This window comes from Protopterus annectens, chromosome 1.part1 (genome assembly GCF_019279795.1).
Source record: "Protopterus annectens isolate FY-2018-M chromosome 1.part1, PAN1.0, whole genome shotgun sequence".
NCBI classification, from domain to species: Eukaryota; Metazoa; Chordata; order Ceratodontiformes; family Protopteridae; genus Protopterus; species Protopterus annectens.
In genome coordinates this window covers 1,156,125,421-1,156,141,678 of record NC_056726.1, presented here as the reverse complement: position 1 = coordinate 1,156,141,678, position 16,258 = coordinate 1,156,125,421, and the positions used below count along the sequence as shown (strand labels likewise).

Sequence of the window (16,258 nt, the reverse complement as noted above, 5' to 3'; positions counted from 1 at the left end):
ACATTATAAAAACACTGAAATAACAGCAGGACTACTTCGACTTAATAAACATAAAAACATCTGCATTATTTCCTTATATGTATCTCCAGGCGACAATATCTCAACCCTAGAAAATATTCTTCACTGGGCCTCATCTGAAATAAAGTATGAAACCTTCATTCTTGGCGATGTTAACATCGACTGGAATAAAATCAACACACCCACCCCCTCCCTAGCTATTAACCTCTACAACTTCACCCAAGTAATACATTCTACCACCCGTCCTAACAAAATCCACCCCCCCCAGGGTCCATCTTAGATTGGATCTTAGTCTCCCATCCAAACAAAATCTCTCTCTCTGGTAATTCCCCTAACACCTTCAGCAACCATCTCCCTGCATACATTCATCACTCTACTAACTCCTCCCAATACCAACATCATTACATTCAAACCCGTGACCCTAGCAACTTTGACCCCACAACTTTCTCTAACATTTTTAAGCAGATCAACTGGCAAATCCTGAACTCTCTCCCCCTTGACAACGCTGTTGAGCACTTTAACTCTATCTTCCTAAACACGCTCAACTCCCAAGCCCCCCTAAGAAACAAGCGAATCAAAGCCAATTCTGCTCCTTGGCTTACCAAAGAGACTAAAAATTCCATGCATCTCAGAGACAAATCCTGGAAACTTTATCAAAAAACTAAACTGCCTACTGCCTGGCTCCAATACACCCAACTCCGAAACCAAGTAAAAAAGTTAATCACCTCAGACAAAAAAATCTACTACAATAAACTTCAATCCAACCATACTAAGAACCCAAAACAATTCTGGAAATCTGTTAACTCTCTTCTCCATCTGGGGTCAAGAAATAACCCCTGCCCCGATCCAAATTTAACTGACAAGGAACTGAGCACTCACTTTAATACCTTCTTTACAGACTCTATAGCTAAGCTAACCAAAACTTTTCCAGACAAAAATCCTCCCAACTTCCTCAATTCCCCCTCCAGCATCCCTAATAGCCATCCCTCCATGTTCCAGCTCAAACCAGTATCCACAATGTATATAAAAAAAACTCTTATCTAAACTAAAGCCATGCTCTAATGCCCCTGACAACATTCCCCCCTCTTTCCTCAAATATGCTGCAGAAGATATTGCTCTCCCGATTAGTATCCTGATCAACCGATCCTTAAAAGAGTCTTACATACCCAAACTTTGGCGTTCTGCCTACATTCTTCCTCTTCACAAAGGAGGCAAAAACACCTCCATTTCTAACTTCCACCCCATTGCCCTACTCTCCCCACTAATCCCAGAAAAATGCATCCACCACCAACTTTTACCCTACTTAACTCAGAATCAGCTACTCTCACCCACCAAACATGGTTTCAGTCCTGGTCACAGCACCATAACTGCCCTACTATCCTTCCTATAAACTGTCAATCAAGCCCAAGATACTGGACTTCTTGTATCAACTATTCTGCTAGATCTTTCCAAAGCCTTCAACACCATCTCCCATAAATCCAAAGCTGTAAGGCCATTATGCTCCTGAGTTTTTCCTCAGCAAGGACTATTAAGAAAATGTTGTTGTTGCTCGGGCTCCTACCAACCCCGCCCTAACCTCCTGAAAGTCTCCCCTGAACTATCTGGATATGAACCAGCTATCAGACACCAAATCCAAAGCTGTAAGGCCATTATGCTCCCTGAGTTTTTCCTCAGCAAGGACTATTAAGAAAATTTTGTTGTTGCTCGGGCTCCTACCAACCCCGCCCTAACCTCCTGAAAGTCTCCCTGAACTATCTGGATAAGAACCGCTATCAGACACCAAATCCAAAGCTGTAAAGACATTGTGCTCCCTGAGTTTTTCCTCAGCAAGGACTATTAAGAAAGTATGTGTACTCCTGTAAATGTTTGCTACTCAGGTCGCAGTGCACTCCCCTGCCAGGCTAGCCAGCAGCCACTACCCCTCTTCGCTGCTTTCCTCTCCTAGTTCCCACCTTAATTTTACCCCTCTTACTGCTCCTACTCTAGCTCTCACCTTATTCTCCCCTACCCTGATCCTGATAGCCCCTCCCCTTTACCTGTTCCTCTCCTGGGTCACTGCTATTTTAGACCGCCTGAACACTTGGTGGTGCTCCCCTACCTTTCCACTGTCACTACTACCTTACCCCTCCTTCCTCTTCTCCACTAAACTGGCCCTTTAACTCCTTTCCTCTGTTCTCCCTCACTACTGTCCTAGATTTACCTACACACTCTTAGCTTATACTGCCCTCCTCTATCCTTTTTCCTTGGAGTTTTTTTTTAACTTCTCACTCTGTCCCTCTCCTTTGCATATACCCTCCACTCCACTTCTCTGTAGTTCTTTCTTCCCATTTTACTCTCTGCGAGACTTACCTTAGTCTATTCACTCCTTACTGATTGTCTTCCACTCTTTCTCCTCCTCTGGCTCTTCCCACTCCGTTTCGCCCTGCAGGCTCACTCCGCTCCCCTACCCTGCCCCCAAATCCCACCCACCCCTAGCACATCTACATTTATCCCTCACTAACTCCTCCCACCATTCATTTTCACCACTCACAATCTTCTATTATCTCCTCTTTTCCTCCATCTGGTAGCCAATTTCCTCCATCTGGTAGCCAATCCCAACCACTCTATAATTTTCTCCTCTCTTTTCTCTTACTCCTCCCTTCTCATCTCACTTAATCTTCCCTCTCCTATCCACTTTCTACTCCTCCCTACCACTCACTTCCTGTTCTCCTTCTCTAAGCTTGCAACTTAATTTCCTATTTTTCTCACTTCCTTCTTCTCACCCATTCCAAATATGCCCTCCCCAACCCTCTTTTCATACATACTCCCTTGCTCCATACTTATCTTACCAATTCCTATCTATCATGCTACTTCATACTCCTCTAAAGCCCCCTTATATACCACCTTTCAAACTACCCCACTTACTCACCACAACCTCTTCTACTCTCACATTTTCACTCCATTTTCCCTCCCTTACCCTCCAAACCTTCTACACCTTTTCCAGCACAAACTATTCTCTACCTCTTCTAAAAGATCCTCTCTTACACCTCCACTCTCCCAAAACATCTTCCTTCAATCCAAACTCAAAAGGCTAAAACTTATCTCTTGTAATATCCTAGCCTTATCTGGAGACATACATCCTAACCCTGGCCCTTGCCTCACTCCTAGCAACTCAATCTCTTCTTCTTCATCCCCTACTTTAACCAAACTTCTCCCCTTTTCCTTCTTCATCTCTCTCTCATAACACCCTCAAAATCTTCACTATCAATGCCCAGAGCCTCAACAACAAAATCCACCATGTTCATGCTTGGATCAACCTCAACCAACCCGATATCTTAGCCATCTCTGAAACTTGGCTAAAACCACATAACTCTGATTCTGAAATCCTTCCTCCAGGTTTCCACATCCTCAGGAGCGACCGCTTAAACAAAATGGTGGAGGCTCTTCCCTTATCTACTCTAACCTTCTATCCCTAATCCCCCTGCAAATCCCAACCCCACATTATAAAAACACTGAAATAACAGCAGGACTACTTCGACTTAATAAACATAAAAACATCTGCATTATTTCCTTATATGTATCTCCAGGCTTACAATATCTCAACCCTAGAAAATATTCTTCACTGGGCCTCATCTGAAATAAAGTATGAAACCTTCATTCTTGGCGATGTTAACATCGACTGGAATAAAATCAACACACCCACCCCCTCCCTAGCTATTAACCTCTACAACTTCACCCAAGTAATACATTCTACCACCCGTCCTAACAAAATCCACCCCCCAGGGTCCATCTTAGATTGGATCTTAGTCTCCCATCCAAACAAAATCTCTCTCTCTGGTAATTCCCCTAACACCTTCAGCAACCATCTCCCTGCATACATTCATCACTCTACTAACTCCTCCCAATACCAACATCATTACATTCACACGCGTGACCCTAGCAACTTTGACCCCACAACTTTCTAACATTTTTAAGCAGATCAACTGGCAAATCCTGAACTCTCTCCCTTGACAACGCTGTTGAGCACTTTAACTCTATCTTCCTAAACACGCCAACTCCCAAGCCCCCCTAAGAAACAAGCGAATCAAAGCCAATTCTGCTCCTTGGCTTACCAAAGAGACTAAAAATTCCATGCATCTCAGAGACAAATCCTGGAAACTTTATCAAAAAACTAAACTGCCTACTGCCTGGCTCCAATACACCCAACTCCGAAACCAAGTAAAAAGTTAATCACCTCAGACAAAAAATCTACTACAATAAACTTCAATCCAACCATACTAAGAACCCAAAACAATTCTGGAAATCTGTTAACTCTCTTCTCCATCTGGGGTCAAGAAATAACCCTGCCCCGATCCAAATTTAACTGACAAGGAACTGAGCACTCACTTTAATACCTTCTTTACAGACTCTATAGCTAAGCTAACCAAAACTTTTCCAGACAAAAATCCTCCCAACTTCCTCAATTCCCCCTCCAGCATCCCTAATAGCCATCCCTCCATGTTCCAGCTCAAACCAGTATCCACAATGTATATAAAAAAAACTCTTATCTAAACTAAAGCCATGCTCTAATGCCCCTGACAACATTCCCCCCTCTTTCCTCAAATATGCTGCAGAAGATATTGCTCTCCCGATTAGTATCCTGATCAACCGATCCTTAAAAGAGTCTTACATACCCAAACTTTGGCGTTCTGCCTACATTCTTCCTCTTCACAAAGGAGGCAAAAACACCTCCATTTCTAACTTCCACCCCATTGCCCTACTCTCCCCACTAATCCCAGAAAAATGCATCCACCACCAACTTTTACCCTACTTAACTCAGAATCAGCTACTCTCACCCACCAAACATGGTTTCAGTCCTGGTCACAGCACCATAACTGCCCTACTATCCTTCCTATAAACTGTCAATCAAGCCCAAGATACTGGACTTCTTGTATCAACTATTCTGCTAGATCTTTCCAAAGCCTTCAACACCATCTCCCATAAACATCTTGTCTTCCATCTCTCCAACCTTAATCTCTCCCCCAACACTCTATCCTGGTTCTCCAGTTACCTTTCAGACAGATCTCAGGCTGTCAGATGGAAAGCCTCCACCTCTTCCTTCTTACCCACACCTACCGGTGTTCCTCAGGGGTCCATCCTTGGCCCCCTGCTTTCCAACATCTTTATAAATAACCTTCACACTGCCCTCCCTGACACTACAGTCATCCAATATGCTGATGACTCCACCCTAGTTTGTTCTGCCTCCAGCCCTTCTGAACTTCTGTCCAAAACTCAAAAAGCTTTCTCCACTACTGAAAAGTGGATGCACCAAAACCATCTCTCCCTTAACTCCAATAAATCTAAAATACTAATTTTCCTTCCTTCCAAGGAGTCTTCCTTTAACAAAAGCTCGTTCAATGTCCTAAGCCTAATCAACACTCCTATAGAAGTGGTCCCTTCTGCAAAACTCCTTGGCATCACCATTGATGAACAGCTCAAATTTGATCTCCACATTCAACAAAACATAAAGAAAACCCACCAAAAATTAGGTATGCTCTACAGCAATAATCAATTTCTTTCTAACTCCTCTAGGCATACCTTAGCCATCACCTTCCTCCTCCCCTCTCTCCTTTATGGTGCCCCACTTCTAACTAATCTTTCTGCTTCCAACACCTCAAAACTCGAAGCTTACTATAATAAGATCTCTAAATTTGCCACCAAATCCAAAACCTGTACTCACCACTGCCATGCCCTAACTGGTTAGAACTCCCTAACTACCTTGACTATCTCCAACTAACTACCGCTCACAAATTAATATTTTATCCAGAAAAATGCCCTGTCTTATCTAACATCCTTCCCCCTTACATCCCTAACCGATCTCTGAGATCTGTACACCAAAACCTAATCTCCATTCACAAACCTAAGCATCCCGCTGGCCAGCTCCTACTCTCCTTCTCTCTTGGTAGAAAATGGAACTCCCTCCCACCTTCTCTTAGGACCATCCCTAACTCTGACTCTTTCAAGACCCATCTTTTCTTACACTTATCCTCCAAATGGAAATGTCCTTGCTTTCACCCAATATAAATTCTAGAAACTTTCTCCAGCTTGACCTCTATTCTCTAGCACCAATCTACTATATACTCTCTTAATTTAATTCTATGTTCCCCCTATATGGTTATAGCTGACTTTCAGTTGACTGTAAGTATGCAAAAAAGAAAATGTAGACTCTGCATCTTGGACATTGTACTTTTTATGATTGTATTTTATGTAATCCTTACTGTATTGCCTACTACTGCATCTCACATATTCTTAACTGTTTGTGACATTGTATTATCATCCATTACTGTATGTAACCTTGATTGTACTGTCTTTGGAGCTTTTCTCCCCAGGCCTCCACTGAAAATGGGTACTTCTTGGCCCAGTAGACTTCCCCGGTAATCAAACTGAAATAAAATAAATAAAATAAAAATAAATAAATATAGTGTGGTTATATATGTTTAGTAACTGTGTGTAACATTGTATGCATAGTGCATCTTTATTGTAGGATTCACTGTGGTAAGCTTCTCTTGATTTTGATTCTGTATAGCTTGCTAACCCTAATTAGTTAATTGAGTAATGGATATCTGACTATTTAAATAGAGTGTAAGCCTTTTACTGTTGTCTGATGAAGCAACTTTATGTTGTGAAAGCGCTCACCATTTTCTGTTTTCTGTTTTGTCCATTAATAAACGTTCTCGGTGTGCTAGCTCGGTGCATTTTCTTTCATTTTGTTTAAGTACGTTTGTGCTTATTGTCTCACACACACATAGACATGCGCACATACATAAATATTCACACAGACAGCCACACAGATGCATGAGAGTGTGCACACACATGCGTACTCTCATGCATATATACACCATTCACACACACACACACACACACACACACACACACACACACACACACACATGCAAATCATATAAAATGATTGATACTTCACTGTGTAGCAGTTTCATAATATTGTCACCTGTATCAGCAGTCTATCTTTAGCAAATATTTATTCTTAATTTGGACAAATAAATTCAGAATGATTTAAATTTAGCCATAGTACAAGGTCAAGAACTTATAAAGCTATTTGTTTGTCTAGGTATTTGGGAAAAAAACAACACCCAAAGATGATGTTTGCAATGTGGATATTGTGACCGATCTAATTCCAGAAAAATGCTACAAAGAATCAGAGGTGAGTAAAAGTTAAGATCTTTTATATCCAAACTAAGGAATTTTTACAGAGGCAGTATATTAGGTCAACAGTAACCATGTATAGCCTAGTAAACAGTAATATTCATTGTAAAAATGGGACTAAAAAATATACTAAGTTAATTGGTTTCATATAGAAAACTGTCTGAATGAAAGAGAATCAGTAATGGAGCTACAGCATCAAATAATTATAACACAGCCTACCGCAGTGCACGTCCCTGAAACCACACCAACTGCAGACAGTTTATTAAAAGATGAGGTCCGCAACCTGCTGCTCTCAGTCCATATAAGGCTGTTGGCTTGAAAGTGGTCACTGTGCGATAATTTTAAAATATGATTTTCCTTAGCAGTAGTATTTTTATAATACCCGAACACTATATTACTGCTTGTATGAAGACTGCTTCATTAAGGTTTTTGTTACCAAAAATACATAGGCATATATCTGTTTCTTTTTATTCAGTTTCTTAAATGGGGGGTAAACATATTCCAGATCCCAGAGTGCCTGGTTATTGAATAAATTAAAAAAAAAAATGTTTCCTTATAATGGTTGGGTTGCCAGCATCTGTCCTAGGTAGCATCATTAATTGAAAAAAAAATCATTGTTGAGTAGGTCTTTAAACACAACATGCAGGCAAAATAGCATAGCTAGTCAAGCTGTACAAATGTCGATGTGGCAAATGTGGGCAAACTTACATCGACAAATGCCAGCATGCTACCGCTCATGCTTTGACGTTAATCCTCAGAACATGCAAAAAAGAAGTGAGTGGTTCTTTTTCCAGGGGACAAATCCCCCTGTACTCTTCCACAACCCCTACTAGTTATATGTATTAATTCAGAGATTGTGCAATATTGGGGCAAGGATGTAGTCCTCTAGCTCAGGGACTGTCAGTCTTGCACATCTAGGAAACATCTGTGCTGTCAACTAAAATTTATATATAGGGTCTATATTATATCATCGAATGCTTAAAAAAGCAAACGCTGATTGATTGACCTAATTTAAGCGAAAGCTTACAATCTCGAACTGTCAGATCAGCGATTTTTTTCCCAGGGGAAAAAAAAATCGCTGATCCAAAACACATACACACAACACAAGCACACCAAACAAACAGAAATCCACACACATACACCTAAAATCTGATACCTAACCCTACACTAAACTATGCACACACCACTAACTACCCACTTACCTTAACCCAAACCCTAACCCTAAGGTCCGTCACTATCGCACACTCACCTCACCCTCTCCCTAACCCTAACTCACTTAAATCCACCCTAACCCTCATGTCCACTCAATCGCACACACACCTAATCTGAGCCCTAACCCTAACTCACCTAAATCACCCTAATACTCACATCCACACAATCGCACACTTACCTGAATCCGACCGGTAACTTTCCACCATAACACTGAAAATACCGAAGCAACAGAAATGGACAACCAAATTCTTTCCCTAGGAAAAGCTTCGATATTTTGCAGTTTCGCGAAAATAAGTTCGATCAATCAGCGTTCGAGGATATAATATAGACCCTATATATATATATATATATATATATATATATATATATATATATACACATATACACACACACACACACACACACACACACACACACACGTGTATAGATATATACACACACACACACACACACACACACACACACACACACACACACACACATATATACAACACACATATATCTATATGGATCTACTTCAGTAGATCGAACATATTACAAGTTCGAACCACATATGGCCGAGACCATATGTTCAAACTTTTAATAGTTCGAACACTGAAGTGAAAAAAAGAAAAAAACAACAAAAAACAAAATTAAATATCTGTAGCACCTCCCACACCCCCTTACTTAAATATACCAACTCCGAGATCGCAATACATTGCGGAAAAGGGAAATCTTCCCATTCCGCACTGTACAGAGATCTCCATTTAGTCTGATCAAACATTTACAAGTTCGAACATATGGTCTTGGCCATATGAGGTTCGAACTTGTTATATGTTCAATCTACTGAAGGGGACCCAGATATATATATATATATATATATCTAGATATATATGTCAATTATCAGTTCAGTGACTCCATTTGGTTAACATATGCAGGTGATCAACGGGTGTGATAGACTGACAATCCCAGAGTAGGGAATATTCTATTCCCCTAGAGACTGTGCAGTCTCAAACTTAGTATATATTATTTATAAGGGGTGTGGGGAGGTCCAGCCCTCCACAAGCTGCAAAATTATTTCTGAAGGCCACGAAAATGTTAATTTGTGCAGTTTAAAGAACTAATCTGTCCCTAATTTTGAGGAACATCCCTATTTTGCCTTATACTTTTGCCCTGTCCTTTATAAAATATTTGATTTTCTGGTAAATTATTGATGATTACATTGTTAGTAATGACAACTTTATATTGTTCAAAATGCACGAGGATGCAAAACATGTTATATTAATATTTTAAGTGAAATACAGTATTATTTAAAAATTGTCCCTTATTTTCAGATTTTTGTCCCCCCATTATTTTTGTCTTTCCACCATTATAGGCCCAGCCCTCCTTTTCTGCAAGATCAACAGCTACACAAATACTGGAAAAGTATTTCAATTTCCAGCAGCATGCAAAAAAAATTTCTGGAGGGACAGATTTATTATCTAATTATTAACCAACCATCTCTGAAAATAATTACCCCCTACTTACAAGCAAAATGCCACACTTGCATCCTTCAAATCCAGCTTTGATGACTAGACTGGTATCTACAAATTTAGCCCCCCTGTACAAATCTGTTTTCACTTTGTAAACACGGAGAGTACAGCTGGAGAGTGGGAATTGATACTATACAAGTGGTCTCTAGAACCACTTCCCTTGTAATTCCTGTGATCCTAAGATCCTATCATTGTGTTTTTAAATAGCAGTACGAACAGCACTGAGCAAAGTATGACAATAATATGTGCAGCCAGCATTAAAAAAGAAAAAAAATCAGTTAGTTATAGACAGTCTTATGCCTGGAGTGTTGCTCTAGGACAACAATAAAAATCAAACAAAGACCATTCCAGTTCCTCTCTAAACACTCAACCAAAATAGGTTCATAGATTAGTAGTAAGCTAACTGCCCTTGCAAGCCATTTTAAGCCTAGCCAATTATCCCTTGTGAGACTCAAACCCTACACCTTCTGTTTGCAAAGCAAACACCTTAACCATTAGGCCACCCTCCATTATTTAATATCAATTCCAAAACAAACCTTAAGAATTTATTTATAAAGCCATCCAGGTGTATGTCTCTCACACATTTAACAATTATCTTCTATTAATTATAACAGGCTGTATTGTAACAACAGTAAACCTAAATAAACAGCATCATAGTGTAGGGTTTGAGTCTCACAAGGGATAATTGGCTTTATTAGAGGTGGCCTAATGGTTAAGGTGTTTGCCTTACAAACACAAGGTGTAGGGTTTGAGTCTCACAAGTGATAATTGGCTAAGCTTAAAATGGCTCACAAGGGCAGTTAGCTTAGTACTAATCTATGAACCTTATAGGTTCTATGAACCTATAAATAGTCATTTGAAGGTGTTTACCATACAACTAAACATAATCATTTACCTATCACATGCTTTACATGCAAATATGTAACATTTGCAGGGATGGTGAATAAGAAATGTGTTTGTGAATCTATTAACCACACAGGAATATAAATTAACATTTCATTAATCATGCCATTCATTTTTGTGTCTGCATTCAGCAGTGCTTTCTGAGGCTCAGGATTCAAGTGTATGAGAAAGACAGGGTGGATGAGACTTAAACCGTCTTTGTGCATGTTTTAAACATAAATAACAAAGTAGTGCAAGAGGAAAGTCTGTCTTGACAATAAGTGAATCACAGACTGAAATGCAAGGGCTGTAATCAAATGTTTCATTCTAAGTCTTCTGCTGCCATCTAGGGGCATAACTAAATTTTACCTTTTTGAAAAATAGAGCCTTTAAGTATTTTGAGAATATGATTTGCTTTTACAGTAGTAAGCTTCTGAAAATTAATGTCAGATGCTGAAAATACCTGGTTTATTTCTTATTAGTCACACACACACACACACACACACACACACACACACACACACACACACACAAGATTGAAGTGCTAACCGAACAATTAATTACATACCTCTATTGAACATAAGTTCTTTGAAATCCTTTTTTGTTAGATCCATAAAGAACTTAGTTAAAAAAGTGATTAATTCATATCTGAGTCATGATGCTTTTTCTTAATGGTCTTCGGCTTCTCCCAGATCAAGATCATAGTCTTAGTTTATCAAAGTGTTCTTAATGTGTTATCACAATTCACATCAGATTTTGAGTGAACGTTCAGTTTTCTTAAATACATCCTGCTAGACTTCTGGTTGCAAACTACAATATATCACCCACATTTTTTAAACTTCTCCAAGTTTCAAAACTTAGATCAGAGGTGAACCTCTAAGTGCATGACTTCTTCTAAGTCTAAAGCAACATGTTCAAAAGGGTCAATTAGCAATCTGATCGAGACAGTGTATATGCCAGGAGTTTCTTCTGTTGTATTTGAAATAAGACTGCATTTTAATTTGTTATGAGTTGCAGCTGTCTTCTTCTACCCTGAATCACTCTCGATACCTGCTGCTAACATCCTTTTCCACGGTTTAATTCTGCTTCCTATTATATCCACGTTTTCTCTTATGTCAGACTGTCCTGCCAAGAAACATCTTATGTTTACTGCCAACAAAAAAATGATCAGCCATCTTGTTATGTTACCCTCAGAAATCTTTTTTTTTCCCCTTCTTCTTCAGTTGAAATAACTAGATTCTTTTTGTTTTGTCATTGTCATCCAGAACACTATCATGTACATTATTGCCACTGACACCCAGAATATAAGCAGAATGTTTTCTGGCTTCCAGTGAGCCTTAACTACAACTGTTTTGAAAAGTAAGAACTACTGTTGCACCAGTGTGACCATGAAAATTAGTATTATAACCATTATTGCTATTAAGTGCACAACCAGTGACATTTACAGCAGTACTCGGTGACATCCAGAACAGTAACTGTAACATAGAAACATTGTTATCATTCAGTGCAGTAATAGTAACATTGTTATCATTCAGTGCAGTAATAGTAACATAATAACACTGTTATCATTCAGTGCAGTAATAGTAAAATAGTAACATAGTAACATTGGTATCATTCAGTGCAGTAATGGTAACATTGTTATCATTCAGTGAAGTAATAGTAATATAGTAACATTGTTATCATTCAGTGCAGTAATAGTAACATTATCATTCAGTGCAGTAATAGTAACATTATCATTCAGTGAAGTAATAGTAATATAGTAACATTATCATTCAGTGCAGTGATAGTAACATTGTTATCATTCAGTGAAGTAATAATAATATAGTAACAGTATCATTCAGTGAAGTTATAGTAACATTATCATTCAGTGCAGTAATAGTAACATTGTTATCATTCAGTGCAGTAATAGCAACATAATAACATTGTTATCATTCAGTGCAGTAATAGTAAAATAGTAACATAGTGACATTATCATTCAGTGCAGTAATAGTAACATTGTTATCATTCAGTGAAGTAATAGTAACATAGTAACATTGTTATTCAGTGCAGTAATAGTAACATTATCAGTGTTATTATTCAGTGCAGTAATAGTAACATTGTTATCATTCAGTGCAGTAATAGTAACATAGTAACATTGTTATCATTCTGTGCAGTAATAGTAACATTATCATTCAGTGCAGTAATAGTAACATAGTAACATTGTTATAATTCAGTGCAGTAATAGTAACATTGTTATCATTCAGTGCAGTAATAGTAACATTGTTACCATTGTTATCATTCAGTGCAGTAATAGTAACATTGTTATCATTCAGTGCAGTAATAGTAACTCATTCTGTGCAGTAATAGTAACATTGTTATCATTCAGTGCAGTAACAGTAACATTGTTATCATTGTTATCCTACCAGTCTACACTCCACCCAGACCCCTAAGATCTGCTGAACAAAATCTACTTTCTGTTTATAAACCAAAACGTCCCCCTGGCCAGTTTCTCCTATCCTATTCATTAGCCAAAAAATGGAACTCTCTTCCATCCCTGCTAAGAACCAATACAAATTTTGAACACTTCAAATCCCAGCTCCATTCCCACCTCTCCCAAATCCGGAAATGCAATTGCACTCTTCCTACCTAATTCCATATACCATCACCCCTACATGTTCTTCCTTATGTACCTTTACTCTTGCTGCTTTATCTACAGCTGCCCCTCTCTGCATCAAACGTACAAGTCTAAACTTTGAATTGATTATCATGTAAATACTGTATATAGCTCTCTATCACTACTCTCTGCTAATGGCTCTCTTACTATGTATGCATACTATGAACTGCGCTCACGTTTTTCCTTTTCTTCTTCTCCTTTGCACCATTCAAGTTTGTTACTCCTTATTATATAAAAACACTAGTTATTCAAAATGTATAATAATATGTTTAACTGTATAAATGTAAAATTCTATGCTTGTTTTTGTTGTATATTACATAGAGCTTTTCTCCCAGGGCCTCCACTGAAAATGGGCCTTTTGGGCCCAGTGGACCTCCCCGGTTATCAAACTGGAAATAAATAAATAAATTATCATTCAGTGCAGTAATAGTAATATAGTAACATTGTTATCATTCAGTGCAGTAATAGTAACATTGTTATCATTCAGTGCAGTAATAGTAACATTGTTATAATTCAGTGCAGTAATAGTAACATTATCATTCAGTGCAGTAATAGTAACATAGTAACATTATTATCATTCAGTGCAGTAATAGTAAAATAGTAATATAGTAACATTGTTATCATTCAGTGCAGTAAAAGAAACATTATCATTCAGTGCAGTAATAGTAACATAGTAACATTGTTATCATCCAGTGCAGTAATAGTAACATCGTTATCATTCAGTGCAGTAATAGTAACATAGTAACATTGTTATCATTCAGTGCAGTAATAGTAACATTGTTATCATTCAGTGCAGTAATAGTAACATAGTAACATTGTTATCATTCAGTGCAGTAATAGTAACATTGTTATCATTCAGTGAAGTAATAGTAATATTGTAACATTATCATTCAGTGCAGTAATAGTAACATAGTAACATTGTTATCATTCAGTGCAGTATAGTAACATTGTTATCATTCAGTGAAGTGATAGTAATATAGTAACATTATCATTCAGTGAAGTTATAGTAACATTATCATTCAGTGTAGTAATAGTAACATAGTAACATTGTTATCATTCAGTGCAGTAATAGTAACATTTTTATCATTCAGTGCAGTAATAGTAACATTGTTATCATTCAGTGCAGAATACTGCCACCTTTAACAGCATTATACCCACTTATGTCATTCAGCGTGTTACCATTTTCACAGGGCCAACCTTAGGTCAAATGGCACCTAAGGGAAAGGGCTGCATGGTGCCATGCTGCTCATGACCACACACACACACACACACACACACACACACACACACACACACACACACACACACACACACCTTCCTATTCTGGTATACTTATCCCATCCATGTTACTTTTTTCTTCATTTTTTCACAGTTTCTTACTGTTCATATGTAGGTACTAGGCTATCATCCCAAGGGCCTAAGTAAGCCTAGCCAACAAGGTTCCCTGGCTTATGCCACCCAAGAAAGCTAATTTCCTGTGCCCCTGTCGAGCAGAGCCACAAGAGTGATCCCAGGGTATATTTCCTATTTCCCATCCACTCATCAAGATTTTTCTTGAAGAGTGCTAATGAGGAAATTTGCTTGACATAGATGGGTAGCTTGTTCTAGAGTATAGGAAGTCTCTGGGACAGGAATCTATCCCTCATTTTTTTTCTGCTTTTATTCATTCAGCAACCACATTTTAAGTAAGCAAGAGTGCTCTTTGATAACTGAGCAGGAAATAACTGCTGTAATATGGCAAGCTTCAAGAAACTATGGACATTTCCAGATACTTTCCTGAGGTGCATTTTACATTTCTTACACAACTGTTTCATCCAGTGATGGTCTGAACAAAACTAATTATTAAGGGAAAAAATTCAGGCTTGCTCTTCAACTTTTGGTTTTCCCTGAATCCATTCAACACACTCTGACAAAGACTACACTGTAATAACTAAAGTTTAAGGTCTTGAGGCCAATAGGCACCAGAAGCCATGTTGTTTTATATATGTGCTTTGAGGTGCATGTTAAGAGTTGTTTTCCAACCTTTCAATCAAAGAAGGCCTAAAAAGTCATACATACGGAAAGAAATTCAATCACACTTTTTATTTAAGGCAGAAATGAGTTGCATGCAAGGCATAATACTTAAAAGTTAACCAAATAGTGCACAATAAATATTGAAGATAAATACTTATGATACATAAACCATATATGGAAAGAGTACCTGCCTCCCGTGCCACCTTAAAAAAGGTAGTCACTTTATGAGTATCCATGTCTGGTACTGAAATGTGATGAAACATTAAAGACAAATGGCAACAATCATATCTTTCAAGTAACTGCTTTCATATGCATATACAGCATGCCTCATCACCTCTATCCACAAAAGACAGCCGCTTTCTGTGTACCCCTTTGATATCACATTTGGACAAAACTGAAAAAAAATAATATATTGGCTGCCAGAGATCTATAAACAAGCTCAAACATGCTCAAGAATTTTTGAAAGACAAATTACCTCCTACTAAGTGATGTTATAAGAAGTTTCAAAGCACCCTTGAACATAAATAACAAAGACTCCTATGTAGAGGTGTACAACAATTCTCTGTATAACCATTTAAGCAGTTGTATAGAATCAGATGTACCTGACTGGATTAAAGTCAAGTCTTGCTGAAATAACAAGCCACCCTGCCGGACCCCTAGGTTATACAACAAAAAAATCTAATGTCCAAGAACAAGAGGCAACTGGCTCAGCAGAGGAAAAAATCCCTCTCTGGCTTAAACAAACAAATTAGAGATCTTGTCAAGTTCTCCAAAGCTAATTATGAAG

General features: G+C 38.3%; 1 protein-coding gene across 2 annotated transcripts in view; it reads left to right on the top strand.

Moving 5' to 3' along the window:
• LOC122809132 (cytoplasmic phosphatidylinositol transfer protein 1-like) overlaps positions 1-16,258 on the top strand; it is a 641,537-nt gene that overhangs the window by 444,681 nt on the left and 180,598 nt on the right. For both annotated transcript variants that reach the window (XM_044080408.1, XM_044080400.1), the window contains exon 6: positions 7,106-7,198. In XM_044080408.1, coding sequence (XP_043936343.1) covers positions 7,106-7,198 — 93 coding nt within the window. The remainder of the gene's footprint in view (positions 1-7,105; positions 7,199-16,258) is intronic.